The 17,452-nt window shown below is 44.6% G+C and overlaps 5 protein-coding genes across 5 annotated transcripts; 3 read left to right on the top strand and 2 right to left on the bottom strand.

Moving 5' to 3' along the window:
* Positions 1-545: 545 nt before the first annotated feature.
* Positions 546-1,889, top strand: F5891DRAFT_986157 (uncharacterized protein; the record flags this gene model as incomplete). The annotated part of the gene is made up of 8 exons (XM_041377706.1): positions 546-590; positions 711-791; positions 833-899; positions 1,208-1,233; positions 1,289-1,345; positions 1,403-1,553; positions 1,732-1,748; positions 1,803-1,889. The coding sequence occupies 8 exons, from the start codon at positions 546-548 to the stop codon at positions 1,887-1,889; spliced, it is 531 nt and encodes a 176-aa protein (XP_041218743.1).
* A 480-nt stretch (positions 1,890-2,369) lies between these two features.
* F5891DRAFT_986156 (uncharacterized protein) lies at positions 2,370-3,720 on the top strand (the record flags this gene model as incomplete). The annotated part of the gene is made up of 5 exons (XM_041377705.1): positions 2,370-2,504; positions 2,571-2,634; positions 2,707-2,903; positions 3,031-3,285; positions 3,523-3,720. The coding sequence occupies 5 exons, from the start codon at positions 2,370-2,372 to the stop codon at positions 3,718-3,720; spliced, it is 849 nt and encodes a 282-aa protein (XP_041218742.1).
* A 2,899-nt stretch (positions 3,721-6,619) lies between these two features.
* On the top strand, positions 6,620-8,234 carry F5891DRAFT_1196796 (uncharacterized protein; the record flags this gene model as incomplete). Its single annotated transcript, XM_041368363.1, has 5 exons — positions 6,620-6,736; positions 6,800-6,886; positions 6,941-7,312; positions 7,831-7,836; positions 7,893-8,234. The coding sequence occupies 5 exons, from the start codon at positions 6,620-6,622 to the stop codon at positions 8,232-8,234; spliced, it is 924 nt and encodes a 307-aa protein (XP_041218741.1).
* Positions 8,235-12,231: 3,997 nt separating this feature from the next.
* On the bottom strand, positions 12,232-13,483 carry F5891DRAFT_1131378 (uncharacterized protein; the record flags this gene model as incomplete). The annotated part of the gene is made up of 5 exons (XM_041364659.1): positions 12,232-12,409; positions 12,440-12,693; positions 12,825-12,848; positions 12,882-13,214; positions 13,262-13,483. The coding sequence occupies 5 exons, from the start codon at positions 13,481-13,483 to the stop codon at positions 12,232-12,234; spliced, it is 1,011 nt and encodes a 336-aa protein (XP_041218740.1).
* Positions 13,484-15,595: 2,112 nt separating this feature from the next.
* On the bottom strand, positions 15,596-16,872 carry F5891DRAFT_986153 (uncharacterized protein; the record flags this gene model as incomplete). Its single annotated transcript, XM_041377704.1, has 5 exons — positions 15,596-15,903; positions 15,952-16,217; positions 16,274-16,572; positions 16,619-16,689; positions 16,839-16,872. 5 exons carry the CDS (start codon positions 16,870-16,872, stop codon positions 15,596-15,598), a joined length of 978 nt encoding a protein of 325 aa, XP_041218739.1.
* Positions 16,873-17,452: the final 580 nt, after the last annotated feature.

Here is a 17,452-nt window from a genome sequence, read left to right as displayed (position 1 = left end):
GAGCTCGAGCACCCATGCATGACCTGTCAAGGCAGACATATGGTATGGGATACTGGTGCGTGGGGTTAGGAAGAGTTGGTAGTATAGAGCTGATATGTGAGCAATGAGGCAAGTGATAAGTAAAAGATAACGACAGCGACAGAGATCGTCCATCTGTAGAGCCCTTTGTGAGTGTTGATGACGGTGTAGATGATGGCCCGTTAAAGATCCGGGATCATCTGGATGAACTCAAGATCGTCACATGACAGTGAATGTTGAATATTGAATATTATATATCACTGTCCGTACATAGCCTCAAGCTCTCGCATCCGCAACACTCACACCATTTATGGTGGCGCTCCTAAAGGTTCTCAAATTCGTGACCTGCAATGTGGCATTGAGGTTGTGATCACCACTCCTGGACAGCTCACTGATATGCTGGAGACATCAAAGACCCATCTTCGTTGTGTCACATATTTAGTCATGGATGAGGCCGATCACATGTTGGACTCAAGCCCCAGATACGCAAGATTGTATCTCAGATTCACCCTGATCGTCAGACACTAATGTTTAGTGCTACGTGGCCGAAGGATGTGCAGAAACTTGCAAATGTAAACATTCAACATATTGTGGTTGCATGATTAATTTCAGTATTTACAGGACTTTTAAAAGACATGATTCAGGTCAACATTGGGTCTATGGAACTCACTGCCCACCATAATGTTTAGCAGATTGTCGAAGTCTGCAGTGACTTCGAGAAGCGTGCTAAGTTGATCAGGCATCTTGATCATATCAGCTCTGAGAACGCTAAGGTACTTATATTTGTCGGGATGATCCTTGAAACATGTTGCAGATGACATCACCAAATACCTTTGCCAAGACAGCTGGCCAGCCCTCACCATCCATAGCGACAAAGAACAGTAGGTTTTATTTGTTACTCCCTCAATCTATTGAACATTCCCACAGGCAGAAACATGATTGGGTTCTTGAGGAATTCAATGCACTTGGTACCTGTCTTCCTGGACTGCGATGCCCTTTGTTCATGCCATGAATTATGTTTTTTATATGAGGTCGTCCAATCTCTGTTCCTTGTTGTGTTGGATGCGCTTGTGTCTCTTTATTGTTGTCATGTTATTGATTGTGCAATGTGCTATATGTCGTCTATTCCTATTATGTTATTCTCTTGTTCTGTACATGACGTGGTTGCATTGCATTACTGGCATCACAGATGTCAAGAATCTCAGATATGTAATTGTGAGTGTTGTAGTGGTCCATTACTAGTACTGATTGGCTATTAACTTTCCTCTAGAACTACGACTTCCTTAACAACTGTGAAGATTATATCCACCATATTGGTCATATGAGAGTAAGTTGCTCTCATTCAGCCCACCAATCCTTAGTCTAACTCTTCTCAGCATACCAGCATGAAAGGTACCTCATACACTACACTTACTTCACTACCGATAACTCAAAGTCTGCTCACGAGCTGATATATATCTTGTGTGAGGTGAAGGCTGATGTACCACAACAACTAGAGGAAATGGCCATGTACAGTGGAGGAGGGGGAGGTCGCAGTAAGTCTTTAGCATGTCCATATGTTTCGCCTTTAGCAATGGCAACAACTCTGAACAATCCTGGCTTGGAGGGCGAATGTATACTAAACCAGAGGGCATTTTTGTGGTTCCGATGCCTCTTCCAAACATCACCAGAAGCCTGCATATTGGTCATGCACTGACTAGTATCGCCATTCAGAATTGCTTGATATGCTGGTAAATCATTCAGTACATGAGTTATTTGTTGAAGGTTATCGATGCTGATTACAGTCTCTAGACGGGATAGGACTTGCAACTCCAATTATTACGTCGGATCAACCATTTGTACAAATTGCTTCACCATATAAAGCAACTTGAAGGGTTCTTGTCCGGTCATATCTTTTCAAGCATTCTTCATTTTAATACAGACATAAGTAACTTTATTCCATCCATGACATCTGATCCGACCAAGACTCACAATGTGTGCTATTATACTCAGTAATATGTAATGCATATGCATTGTGCTGCGGTGATCAATCATCTTTATTGTGTTTCTACTCACTTCACTAAATTCAGGTCACAGCCTTGACAATCTGTAGTGCCATTGAAGGACTGGACTTGTGTACCGACATCCAGGTAAGTGTTATAATCAAATCGTGTATGATTACATTGAGGCCTCACTTCTGTATCACTTACTAATAGGACTTTGATGTTCACATGCACCAAAGCAGGCTGCTTCATGGCACCTGACTCCCCAAACATATAAAATATCAGTAATCTGAGATAATTGACTTGTCTTGCAAGCCCTACTCCCAGGTTCCTTTCGCTTTGCACACTCTGCCATTCTATTGTTGACCGATGACTGACTCAGAATCAGATTCGAAATCAACATCCTCAGACATCCATTCAGACTCAGACTTGGCAGATGAGAGCAATTGTGACCAGCCTGTTGCTCCACCAAGTGCAGGCGCTTCCATGGAGCATTACCAAGAGGTAGGCTTCATTCGCTGTTCTATTGATATCCTAACATGTTCCATTTAGTATATTAAATACCTTTAGCTTCAGCAGCGCAATGCAATGCTGAATGAGAACAACAATGTCCTCAATGCACAACAGCTGAAATGTTCTCACAAGCGTCCTCCTAGAGTGTCGTCCTCCAATATGATATCTTCAGCATCCCAACTGTTATCTGCAGGTCCATCTACAGCGAGCGCTTCATCTAAGACTAGTGACATCAAAAAGCTCATTCTCAGTGTGGCAAAGAAGTATTCAATAACTACTGAAATGTTCCTTCCCGACAAGGTCATTTTTCAAACCAATTGTCCTGACCCTCCAGCCGAAATCTTGAACCCAAATCATTATGCTAAGAAGTCGACGGAGAAGGACACACTTGTAACCAAGCTCTATGCATCCATTGATTTTGTGTTGCACCCTCGGATGTGAACAAATGCCTTTTATAACCAGGTTCATAATACCTTTATATCATTTAAATCAATCTGACTTATGAAACTTTGCACAGTTCGGAACTGGAATGCAGCAAGCTCGGTCATCGTTCATCAATGGGCTATGTTCCGTTGCAGGTACTATACTCAACATGCCGAATGAGTATTTCATGTCAAAATTCGACCATAACTTTGTTCCACAAGTCACACGATTGATCAGATGGGAAACAGGCAAGGGGAAGGTATATGATGTTTTTAAGGCACCAATCCTCTATCCTGACCATGTCATCAATGAGAAGAAAGTATTTAGAAATTGGTTGGTGTTTGCCATGGTAAGTGTGTGCCAAAAAGTGTCTGCAGTCATTTATATTTTGTACAAAAGGTTATCAAGGTTGCGGTCTGCGGCAGAATGTCATTATTTCCAAAGGCACACAGTGGCCCACCTCCCTATGCTAAGATATGGTAGCTCACCAGCTGTACTCCTGGCCTAATTGCCTTCGGCATCACATCTGTAAGGTTTCGGTAGTTTAAATATCTGAGTAGGCACTTACGAGTTATGATGCTGGTAGACAATCTTTGTCCTGTCTCCTGATCAAAAATTCTTGGGAGATGGTGTTGGAGCCATATCTTCGATCACAACCTTTGTGGACAAGGTGCAAATACGAGGACATGGAATACACTCAAAGCTGTTGAAGCAAGGCTTGAGGCTGCCGCCAGCACATATGAGTGTGCCCATAAGGCTCTTGTGGTTCTTGCACCACTGCTGAATCAGACTGGGTGGCACTCCTCACTGTGGCCACTAAACCGAGCAGATATCTGCTCTATGACAGATCTATTATGGGGGGAATCAGAGGGGACAAGACAACCATCTTGGATCTGGAGTATGTGAGGAGCTGCACCTGACAAGATGGACAAGGATAATGCTTTGGAAGACAAGTACTTTTTTTCTTTTTTGGAAGCTTCAAGCCTAAGGTTCGCAGTTAATGAGATATGTGAATCAAATAATGCAAAGCCAGGGCACTGGCAATGCGCTGGGCTGAAGAGGTGGAGCTGCTGAAGGAAGTGATGTGGAGGATCCTACAATTTTCAAATGGGATGTGCATGCTAGGACGAGTGGGGGCTAGAAGATGTCTTACACGACATGGATGATGATGATGAGCGCAAGGGACTGATAGCATATGCTAAACATCAAGCTTCATTATGTCGAAGGCTCACTAAGTCCTTCAGGACTAGTCAGACTGACACCTTGGCACTGGTGGACATATTCAACCACTCACTTGTCACTCAGCAAGACATGGACATTGATTGATTAGTACCCATAGTACATGCATACGTAGCAAGATGCAGTATAGATTTGTGCTAGCATTGGCTGTCTCATTCAAACAAGTAGTAGGTGTATGCGAATGTGGGAGAGCCAATGGGAGGCAAGAACGAGCAGGCCAATGGGGGGGGGGGGTTGGAACAAGTGGGTGAACAGGCGGGCAAGATGCATTAGAAAAATGGGCAAGCAGAGCACTACTATGCATCATGATGCATCGGTGGGAGGGTTGATGCATCAGCACGGGAGGGAGCCGATGCATTAGTGAGAAGAAAGGGTAGTATAATTGCAGCAATGATGCATCACAGGTGTGCTACAGTTACACTATTCAATGCATCAGCATGCCACAAACCTGTGCAATTTGGTAGTAATGCTGTAATTCAGCATCTTCCAAATGACCCTCAAAATTCCTGGTCTGTGGCCTTGGTCATGTGCCTATGGCCCTCCGGGTATCTTTGTACCTACGAGGGCATGTAGGAAATGGCTGGTCTATGTAAAGTCTGTGCAGACTCTGCCTCAAAGTCTGGGGGACACATCTGGGTGTGTCTTGTTGGCAAGCTCTGGGTTGTCTAACATCATTACTCCCGCTGTCTTCTTAGATAAATGATCTATAGATAAACACCTATAAAACCAAATATCTCCACGGTCAGTGATTCAGACAAATACCAATGACTAATAATGTGGTCGTTTGTGGGTGGCTTGTCTTTGCTCCTAAGGTACAGTCAGCAATGTATAGCTCTGCTCAAAGGTTAGCAATCAACAATCAACAGTCAACAGTCAATCCAACAGTATGGATATGAAACACAATGATAACAGAAACAGAACCTGATCGGTCAGTGATCAACAACAATAACAACACAACAGCAAAATATCAAGAGACACAGTCACTCTAACAGTATAGCGATGACACAAAGCAAATAGACACTCCTCCTAACACTTCACACACCAACAATGATTCATACACAAACTTAGTGCAGCAAGTTGTGTGGAGTTACAATGATAATCCCTCTCAAGAACAAAACAGATGAGACTACTGTCAGACCTAGTCAGAGCTACCGTAGCACTCTTAGCCTAATATTGAACCTGCTGCCAAGGAACTCACAATGAGTATTAAACAGACTCAGGAACGGGTGTCCTTGGCTTTCAGTACCAAGTCCCCTATTCAACAGCTAAAGCCTAACTCGCAAGTGACTACTTTGGCCCAGTATAACACGCAGATATCTTTGCTAGTTGTCAGACACAGTGAGCTCAAGGTATGTGCTAGATGTTCAACACAGTGGGCTCAGATATGTTGTGCTGGTTGTTGAGCACAGTGAGCTCCAACCTTGAACTGCACTTGCTGAATGTCAATTCACACTTCACTCATAATTTTATTCTGAGAGGGTAAAAGTGGCACTTGGGCATGCATTTATTGGGCAAGAAACAGCTCCTTATATAGACAAAATTGGTAGCTATACTACTAGTTTCTTGTACTTAAAGTTGTAACTTTACTGTGATAGTACCAAGTCACACGATATCTTTGAGTCAAAAAGTAAATATTCATAACTCTCGTTGGTATAATGATGAGTCAGCAAGAGCTGTGTATAGCCCATGGGTCAGGTGACCTTTGATGACTCAGCTAGACAAGGGTGAGAAAATGATTACATATTGTGTACATATGTTTGTGAAATCTGTGGCTGATGAAATGATTGGTAGCATAATGACATAGGACACGTGTTTGGCGATTTGTAAGCTTTCCCACAGGGTAACCTTATGCAAACATATTTTTCACAGTCACCCAATATGCGTGAGAATCTCTCTGAGTCATCCTCATGGCTGACTAAGTAAAACTCATCACAAAATTAAATGTACAAAAATATTCAGTCTGCTCGCGTATAATTTCATAAAATGAAAAAAGCGAAAAATATTCTCCTAGCCTCAGTCTGACTTCAGATCACAGGAAAAATGATTTCATAGGACATAGGGCTCATAGGAGAGTATTAGTCATCCATGCACCGAACCAGTTTGGTGCAGGTCACCGCCACTACGCCAGCCACTGTGACACTAATCCCATCTGCTACCCCTGTCAGTGGCTAGCCCTGCTATCTACATCAACCACCCTGTCAGCACTTCAGCCACCCCTGGGCCCTGTGTCACATTTCAGTAGGTGCAATTAACGATGAGTCCAATTGATGACATTCTGCAGGATGGCACCTGGAATACTTGGTGGCTGTAGAGCTGTAGTCGATGATATGTTGTCTGTAGGCATGGCGGGCAATGTGAAATGGCGGGAGAGGCTGATGGCACGATGGCGGGGACTGACAGCATCAGTAAATTCACACATTCCTTAATCTCACTTAGGGAACTGCATGGGTATGGGTAACCCGCACGGGTCATGGGTACAGGTACCGTTGGGGTACGGGTATGGGTCTGAGGTCATGATACCCCTACCCCTACCCGTACCCGCACTGCAGGTATCAGTCAAGGTTTGCACCCTTTGTTTGATGCTTTGGTGCATATGCTTATGTTATATTGTTTGCTCTTGTTAGATTCTAAAACACTCAACCGGTACAATCAGACCATCTTCTTCAACACAACACCTATTGTCAAGTCCCACAGCTGAAGTCTATTGTCATGTGAGTTATCCTTGATCATTCTTGCTTGTCTTTACTCCTTGCTCATTTTCTCAGACCTCCGCTGCACCCTCTCATACATTGTGCGCACCCTCTCATATCCCACGCACCCTCTTGTACATCCAGCACACCCTCTCGCACCTCTCAGACCTCCACCCTCTCATACATTGTGCACACCCTCTCGTACATCATCCTGTGCACCCCTCACATGGCTCCAACCCACACTCTTGTACATCCAGTGCATGCTCTCATGAGTCCATTGATTCTCATTCGGGCAAGAGCCATGCTGATCTGAGTCGTTGCCCACCATTTGCACTTCACGACATTCCCAATGCGACAGACACCATGCACGAACGCCCAGCGCGCGCCAGCAAATTTGCCCATGCCTCCACTCCTCCTTCTTGTGCCATCCATATATGTTCAAGTCACGTCAGCATTCACTGATGTGTGCTGGACATATGTGCTAAGCACTGGTGGTGATACCTATGGTACCCGCGGGTGAACCCTGCACGGGTGCAGGTACGGGTCTGAGCTTGTTGTACCCGCCAAAAACCCATACCCGTCAGAGCAGGTACATGTTTTTGCCGGGTGTGGGTGTGGGTATGGCCTCCAATACCCAGGGGTTTACCCGTGCAGTTCCCTAATCTCACTTGCTTCGCAAATTAACATTTATTCCCACTTTAATTTCACTTATCTCACTTTATCAACTTGTGCCCTGAATTTTGCAAGTACAAAAAGGAAGTGAGTGACACGCAAGAATGGAAAGAGGCACAAGTTGTCACAAGTACAACAAGCATGATTCTTGGACCATCGAGACTCGAGAGCAAGTGTGACATGTCACAATTGTGAGTCGTGACATTATCATTTTACATTTTGACAAGTCATTCAACATTGCAACCCTTCTACCAACCATGCCGCCACCTAGTAGTAATACTTTTTTTGTCTAGCTCCAAGTAAGTCCTTTGTTTTAACTTCACACCTCCTCACTCACACCTTCAGCTTTCTCCAGTCCCACCCGCCACTCCCTCATGTTCGAATGCATACCCCAATGACCACCACACCACATCCAACACCCAACACGACCATCACACCATGTCCAATGCCACCAGCACCATGTGCCAATGCCCAACACCACCACCACACCGCGTCCAACACCACCACCACCACCATGTGCCAATGCCCAACACCACCACCACCACCATGCACCAACACCCAGCACCACCACCATGCCGCATCCAACACCAGCACCAGCACCATGCACCAATGCCCAACACATGCCAATGACCACCACACTGCGTCCAATGCCACCAGCACCATGCGCAAACGCCCAACACACGCCAGCAAGTGCTGATGTGGCGCAAACACTCGTGGACGACACCAGGACACCGAAGATGAGAAAAGGACGAGAGGAGGAGAGAGAAAGAGTTAGAGACAAGCAGAGTACTACTAGGGCTACTACTAGTACTATAGTTTCAGACTGTTATGCTTACTCTCCCTCTATATTAGTACAATTGCTTTGCTTGAAATTTTGCTTGAAATGCAGTTTTTTATGAATTACTAAGTGAGCATAAGTACAAAATAAGTATAAAATAAGTGTGAGGCAAGTATGAAAAAGTGCAAAACAAGAGGAGGGATCTACTTGTTGAACTTGTGGCGACTTGCAGCAAGTGGTTTCTACTGTCCTTGCGAGCGACTTATCCACTTCTTGTGGGAAATTAAGTAATGGCAAGTGGCGGAAAAGCCAAACAAGGAATGTGTGAATTTACTGATGCACTAAATTATGACATGATACAGCGGGCAGACAAACATAGACTTCCCAGCACTTTCCGGACAACTGCTGGCAGACTAGTGTTGCTGCAAGTCGACGCGGTGTGATGCGGTGCTAGTGAACTTGAACAAGTAAATGATTCGAGTTATATTGAGTTACACACCAGTGCAAAAGCGAGTTCAGATGTTGTTCGGGAATTAAATCCACCAATCAACGGGCTCAGATCTATCTCTTTCTGGTTTAGCAAGTCAAATTTATTGGCACATAAATAGCTATATTTGGCAGAGGTACGGAGGAAGCCTGTATGGGTAAGATGTTGAGGGTGACTTTGTATGAGAGTGGATATACTCGTTCCACATCCTAATCACAATTAGCACCATGTGTGAAAACAATGAGTGCAAGACTTATGGGCATGTACATGGTAGTAAAGAACTCATGTGTAAAAAAGTAGAAATTTTTTGATTTTTTATGGACCGACAAAGTAAGTAGGGCAGACATATTGACAAGGTATAATGGTGAGGTGTAAAGCACTGGAGAAGTGCTCAAGATTGCATGAAATACTCGAGCTACAGTCGGCAAGATTATGGGAAAGTCTTCTCAATATGTCAATCACCAACTCGCAGTGCAAATTTGCAATATATGATATACACCTGTCGCAACTTCGGAGGCCCCCCCCCACCCCTCTGTCACAGTGACAGTAACACCAATTTAACCAAATATGGTAACCGCTCAATCATTTTCATCCAGACAAAGAACAAGCACAAGGCAAAAACAATGATTGATTGCAAGCAAATTGTGAGGGAACAATGCGGGTGCACGACAATGGAATACAAAAGAACATTAAGCAAAAGTACAAGAGCGTTTAGCAGCCTTGTAGCCAGTAGATGCAGTCAAAGAGCATTTGGAACTTGATGCAGGGACATTCTCCTTGTCCGACCCAGACAAAACACTTGGTGGGGTGATCCAGCGCTCCTTTGGGATGTGCAAGGTGCTCTGCTCGAGTTCAATCAGTGTCATATCATTGCGGATGTGTGCAGGCAGCTCGACACCCTCTGATCTCCTCCAGGAACTGAATATTCATCATGCTCTTTCATAATATGCTCCAGCATGTTGTAGCACCAGATAGCTTCAATGGCGAGGACAGGTACCTTTCGTGAAAATCTTCCAGGCTTGGGAGGGAGTACTGGATGGCACAGTGTGCACTTGAGAGGGAGGTTTCGGCAAGGCTTGTTTTTCAATCTGTTGTTGACGGCTCTGTATCTGAAGGCATGCTGATATGTACATTGTGTCATCCAGGTAGGTGCACTGCTCGCAGTAACGGTGATTGTGATGGCACACTCGGACCATCCTGAGTGCCCACAGAATCCACACAGATATGTCTCTTTAACCTATTGAGAATAACCAGCATTGTGAATAAATAGTATTAAAAGTACATACCTTTTCTTTCAAATCAATGACCTCAGGTGTATTGCACAATGCGCAAAGGATGTGTTACCCCATATGACAGCGCATGTCTGGTACCTTGGCTTCACAAAGTGGACACGTCACAACACGCTCTCCTTTTGATGCTACCAATAGGCTGATTGCCTCAACCGAAAAAATAGCGACACTCCCTGAGATATAAGAGAATTGTCAGAGACAATACATAACATCAAAGTAAGCAATATTTACCATTGGAGGACTGATAAGGGAAGGACTTCACATCTAATGGCATAACAGAAGCAATAGACTCAAGCAATAAGTCCACCTCAACAGCTTTTGCCCAGATAAGATCACAGGCAGCTTGCAAGGCATCTTGAGGGATCTGCCAAGTGCTTTGGCCACCATTGACTTGAGAAAATGCATCGCTATTGATGCCCTCACGTAGATGAAGGAAGGTTGGTTCAGGATTTATGGGTTCCACAAGAGCGCCGGGAACAGTGACAACAATCACATGCGCTGTAGAGTCAGATGTTCCTTGGATGACTGACCAAGTGGTGATATATCCCTTGTCCCACAAGAACATCTGAGCGGCATCAGATGAAGTGTCAGTTGGAATGATACTCAGGAGCTGTTCTGTGATCTTCGCAGTAGAGCGCAAAGATTTCCTGATAGCAACATTGATAGATGCAGGAGATATACCATTAAGGGTTGCTGATGTAGAGCAAAGGACTTCAATGGAAAGGTTATGGCCAGAGCGAAGGATGGCCAGAAAGATATCCCCAACAAGGAATAAGTTCTGGTCTGTGATCCATCCTGCCGACATATCAATTCATTTGTTGACCAGTCTTTGTTGATTATGAGCCGACATACAGTTTGCTTCTGGATCCAGCATCCACCATATAGTAGATAGTCATCTGGGCATATCCCTGGGCCATGCGGCAATGGCAGTGAAAGTGTGTCTACAGGAGGGGGTTCACTGGAAGGCTGAGAAGGAGCGTCAGTAGGAGACTCATTGATCAGCACCTCTTGAAAGGTTAGCATGATCTCGTCTTCTTCTTCACGTCCATCAGACTCATCTAGCTGAAGCATATCACCATCTTCATTTGACAAGATAGTTTCCAAAAATTGTGAGGGTGGTGAGCGCATGACAGGAGGAAGTTCTGGTGGTATGTGGCTCGGGTCTTCGAGTTCCTCTTCCATTGTGATGCCAAAGTACTTATTTTGTCCGAATGGACGCAGCATGTCGACATCAGGGTTGTTGAAATGGTCACTGAAGGAAGAATGGACCAGAAGGAATAATGGACCAGATCCAGTTGCGATGTGATAAGAATGGAAAGTGCAGAATCACGACCATTGCGCCATGCCAATGGAAGGTCGCATCTGTTGACAACAATGTCACCCTTCCAAATCTCTCGGTTGATATGATCAACTCCCTTGTGGCACATGAGTTTGAGATGCCAATGACCTGGATCGAGCTCTGGATGGTGTTTAAAAACACCATTGATGTCCTTGGCAGCACCGAGACAGTCAATAGCTTGAGAATAAAAGCATGCAGTGTTGTGCCCCCCGATCATATGTGTGTGACCAAAGAGAATCTCAAGTTGGTCATCCCCAACATCGCCAAGGTAGAAGCAAGCACACAGATCCAGTGACTGTTGTTTGGAAAGAGAGAAGGCGGCATTCTTTACCATGGTTTGAGTGTCGTAATATAGCTGATAAGACATGAATGAGCGCCAATGAGCATGAAAGAATGCATAAGCTAAGTGTGCATCTTAGGTATTGGAACTGCTCAGAGAGAGAGAGAGAGAGAGAGACGTTGATGAAAGGAGTAAGAATTGATTCAAGTAGCATGCTGAGGAGAGAAATTGAAATAAGGTCGGCACAAGCATTGATGTCGAGGGAAAATGAGTCATTCAAGACATGACATTGAGATTGTGAGAACTCAATGATAGCCAGCATGAGTTCAACGGCACGGGGGACATCTTGGGGGCCGTCAGGGTGAAGGAGCTTTGTCACTGCTGCCTCGTCATACGCAGGCAACCATACCAGATAGCGTGCAAGCATCATCGAATTAATGACACGGCCATTGTTTATGACAATTCCCCCAGGTGCCTGAATAAGTGTACAAATGCCTAGATTCAAATAAATACATGTCAGTTCATAACAGAAAAAAATACTTATGTTTGAAGATATGCTTGAAGTCAAAATCAAGCATAATTTCACCTTCACTGGTGAAGAGATTGAGGCCCTGCAAGTTGACAAGTGTGCCATACAAGGGTGATTCAGGAGGTAGTGGAAGTGGAAACTTGACGAATAATTTGTGACCAGCAGCATGCCTAGTCGCGTCACCGTCTGTCGCTAATGACCAGATTGGCCCGACCAATTCAGTCCTATTCCAACTCCCAATGGCACGGGAAAGGATATGTTCCATATCAGTGGCATCTTCAGTCTTGCAGGTGGGTGCCGCCAAAATAGGATATATCTCGTCCTCACCAAAGCAGGATGCACCTATAACGGTGAGCTCCTTCCCAAGGTGAAGTTCACCATCGTGAAGTTTTTGAGCAATGTTCACGGCAGACTCATACGTGCGAAGGACAGGTTCTATAGTGTGAGAATGCTTCTAACAGAGACCTCCAACTTTGTTATATTTACTAAAGTGAACCGCCATCTCTTCAAGGGCGATTTCGTCAATCATAAGACTGACACCACATAAAGATGCAAGTGATGAGTGTGTGTGTGTGTGTGAATGACGATGTTCTGAATATTCTGGTCAAACTGTTAGTCTCGTATTGGGCCAATGGTTGGTACGATGGAGGTGAAGGTGGACTTAGTATGGAGCGTACAGAGAGAAGGGAGACCAAGCGATTGATGAAGTGCAAAAAGGAGCTGGCACCCGCCAAGCCTAACAACAAGTGTTGTGATGTCCAAGTCGTTGGCACCATAACCTCGAGGGGTGTATGCACCCTCGAGAGCATCCTCAAGCTTGTTGACAACCTCCTGCACACTGGAACCGTGATGTAGAGCGACATCTACAATTTGGTGAATGCGTGGGATATCTTTTTTAGATATGGCCATAAGTAGTCGATTGTAGTCGTCTAATTGGGTGAGCAAACGCATATACTTGTGAGAATGATTGAGTTCCTATTCAATGTTAGTTAAAATACTTATCAGAAGCTATGTAAATGTACCTGCAATTTTAGCTGCTTGATTTGATCAGCATATGTCTTTGCGATGTCTTGCATGTGCCCGAGGCCAAGAAACTTGTAATTAGTGTGGTGCTTGGTATCCCGGGCTATTTCAGAAAGGTGCACAATGTGTCTGTGCACATCAGAACACTCGCCACATGGTGAACCCTGAAAACGAGCATGGCTGCAATGCTTCGAGCGAGCATGAGGAGCACTTGGCTGCATGCTATCGATGGTAAAAGGCAAAGCATCTGAGCCATCATGATACCAGCTCCAGGGGAAAAGCATGAGGAATGGACGTAGGTTGTCTGGCCAGACAACAGCGATTCCAGGACAGTTGTCAAGGTGAGGAGAAGCAGAAAGAGAGCTTAAAAACAAGGTAGTAAGTATGATATTAAGTAATTAGCTAGAGCTGAAATGAAAATACCTGTTATCTGAGGTAATAAGAGACTTGGAAGCGACAAGGGTGTCAGAACACAATAACGATTGAGCTTGCTCAGTCTGTTATTTAGCCTGAATGCATCGCTTTCTGCCTCGATGGCTGACCAAGGAACTGAATTGGCATTCATGCCAGAGCATAAGGCCCGAGGGTATGCTGGTCTGACACCATTCCTTACAGTCAGGACAACGGAGGGTCCATCTCGGACCGGTGCTATCAACCTCGGGGCCCTTTGCCCTGGATACATCATACAGTGCCTCAGTGGTATTGAATTTGAGTGTTATATTAATGTTGAAGTCTGCAGATAAGGCGATTGATGGTATATGCGGGGTTTCTGACTCTTGAGAATCCGCATATCCATCGGAATCCCAGCAGTCAGATAGCATGTCAGGTGAACAATGAGATACTGAACAGTATTGTTCTGAGTCTTCAGGCTGTAGTTGCACTTTGAAATCTATAATAGGACTGCGAGAATGTCCGGATGGATTAGAATCATTAATAGTTTGAAATGTGCAATCTGAGCTGTGTTGTGAAGTTTCATGATATGAGTTGTTACTGATGCTGGGTGCTGAAGTGTTGTAAATTGATGGGAACCAGCCTGCATGCGATGGATGAGTGTTAGAATACATAATGAATAAGAATGTGTGTTTGCAAATGAGAGTTGGTGGGCCGACAGGACAGAGGGGGCATAGGACTTGTACGCGTTATTGATATTAGACACGACTTAATATGACAGTCACGTGTTTTTACACATGACATCCAAAATGCTGGATTTAGTGAGCAGCGCCCTTCAACACGCATTTTTCATTGATTCGACTATCAAGATGTGTTCTACACTAGGAAAACCCCCCCTCTATGTCTTCAGTGAATAATTCTAGTAAGTTCTGATGCCACTATCGAGGAACTCAGAACGGTCTTCTGGCAACCTCAAGTGGCTGTACATTAAGGTTTTTTAGCTTATGTAAAGTTGAGCTGTGTGTTCGGGATTTCCCTTTTGCACACCTCTTGGCATGGGGCAGTTGCCATGAGTTGCATAAATTTCCGAGTTGAGTCGATGTTAACTCGATTCCAACTCACACTGGCGGCAACACTATGGCAGACCTGTCCCCCAGACCTCAACACGGAGTCTGTGACTTGTCTGTACTATAGACCTCATGCAGACTGGCCAAATCCCGCACTTTCTGGTACCTACCAAGTTTTTTCCGTCTATTTTCTCCTGATGTTTGCCAGAATCAGACCGCAAAACGGTTCTCAGTTCTAGGTCCTGTCGAATAGTTTGGTTCTGGTTCGGCCTTGTCAAACCCTTCCGAACCCTTCCTTCGATATCATTTGCCTCGATGTCCTGGCCTCACACGCGGGCGGTTTGGGAGTTTTCCACTATGTGAGATTGGTTTCAAAATGTCAGTGATAAAGTTGGCGTTTTTACAATACATTTTGACCCAGTAAAGATAAAAATTTGGATGTGCACCAAAATCCCAGGTGAAATTCTACATTTTATGTACCATTTTGAGTGCTATAAATCACAAACTTTTGAGCGCAGGAAAGTTTTCCTCAGAATATCATGTAACTAGGGACATTTTCTGATTGCAGAATAATCAAATTTTTTGCAAGTTAAAATGGGGTACGTAAAATGTGAACTTTTAGCATGAGAAAAATGACGTGGGCACTCATTGGGCACTCATTGGGCATTCATCAGGCACTCATTGGGTATTCATGTATTCATGTTGGGTATATTGTAGAGTACAGGGAGTCTGCGAGAGTATGATATAAGTGTCTATTGGAATCTACTTTCCTCCACGAGGCATATCTGATCGAACCGCAAAGTGAAGCTAATCCTAGCAGTAATCGCAATCTCAACAGTATTCTTCTTCATGTTGCACTTCGCGATAGTCATGATCTCACCACGAGTGTCGCCATCCAGGACGAGACACTTTCGGTTTTTTTTTGCGCAGTGGAGCTGGACTTAGATCAGTGACAGGGATATGATAGTGCTGAAGCATGGCTCCGGCACCATTGGATGTACAAAATACTGTGATACAGCCATCAGGAGCGGGTCCATTCTCACCGCAGAATGGGTCAGGACAAGCTGTAGATACGAAGCGATTATGCAGTCTGCCCCCCATGAAACTTGGTGACACTTTAAGCACCACGTGATGATGAGTCAACTTCAACGCAAACTCCTTGTTCATCAACCAAGGTAACGGGCCTGTAATGAAATAAGTTAAACATTAATAAGTCTACATTAGAGACTCACTGCCGTTTCGAGACTTCTCCTTCATATCTGTGATGGTGTCCTCAATGTCCTCTGCATTATTAGCAACCCAGGGGTCATATGTCTTGACACCAGCAGAAAGGCTATCTGCCGAATCATAATTGTTATGGCTGGACAAACTGGATGGGACTACGGGATCAGGTGGAGGGGTCTTGCTTCGACATGGCAGCATTATATATGATTTCTTCTGCATCTTGCAGAAAGAAATCATGTCCAGACCTTCGAGTATTGCACTGTCTAACCTCATTCTGAATCTTAGATAGTCATGAATGAAAATTAATACAATAATATGCAATGTGATCACCTAGTAGCAACGTCCTCACATTTAACCGTAGTGCGCGCTTGCCCATGCACAGAAACGGAGCAGGTATCATGAGCGAGTTGGTATAGCGTGGCTTGGTAGCCCTTCCGTGCACCTCCGATAATAAAGACTTCTTTACTGATGATGTTGCAAAATGAATCCGGATTCACAACTCCTATCTCATCCCTGATTTGAAGAGATTTGGGCTTGGGGAGAGGGTTGAAATCTGGCTGCATTGGCGGCCGTGATTGAAGAATGTGAGTCAAAGGACGACAATCTAGATAGTACTTCGATACTTCCACCTATGTAATGTTAGACAGGCTTACAGGATGTTCTATTTACACATACCTCTTCATTGGTGGCTTCTTGACACACGTGAAACAAGTCATCAGACTTCTTAATGATGTACCCTTCCAGACCTGCGTAAGCGCCTGCTACGACTCAAACTGTGTCGCCAACCCAAAAGACACGCTCAAGTCACCCCTCCTTTAGCGTTATCGGTATCTACACTGGATGGCCCTTTGTCTCATGTCCTCCCAGTTATTCAGAGTCACCAAAAACCACCCACCCTCTCCTGCCTTGCTCTCTCGTTGCAAGCCCATGATGCTTCACCTGACTACCTTACTGTTATCCTACAATGTGTCGGCTATTGCAATAGCGTTGGATACCTCGACCTTCCCTACCTCCACAGAGTCATTCCCATTCAGCAATAATTTACCCAGGTGCCCAGTCAGCAATCTATGTTAAACACTTGGGGATCTTTTTGGACGTTGCAGGCTTGTGCTCCACTTCGGCAGGAGATGCATTGGTACGTGTTTGTTAAAGTACTATTTCAACACCTGAATACTAACTGTAGCTCCAGGCCTTATCTGCTTCGTGGATTGAAGCCTTTCCTCAAGTCAAATGTGTTAGCATGCGAGGCTGTTCCAACCTCACCACCAAGTATCTTGTCCACGAGATGTGCAAGTTCGCTGCTGCTGATGTCGAACTGTCTGTGAAACTGTGTACTAAAGATTCCTTGTAATTTATGGTTTGTTACGCGCCCGCCTAGCTTGTCCATCTCCTCAGGATAAAATAGCCAAAGGCTTTATTTGTGTGTATGATACTTACTGATACTGACAATGATGTGTCCTGCTGTACTGCTATATTCTCCATCCAGAAGGGCACATATAGCATTAATGC

Source organism: Suillus fuscotomentosus (assembly GCF_016647785.1).
Source record: "Suillus fuscotomentosus strain FC203 chromosome Unknown F5891scaffold_107, whole genome shotgun sequence".
Taxonomy (NCBI): Eukaryota; Fungi; Basidiomycota; class Agaricomycetes; order Boletales; family Suillaceae; genus Suillus; species Suillus fuscotomentosus.
Note: the sequence above shows the minus strand (reverse complement) of the source record. Positions and strands in the feature narration are given on the sequence as shown.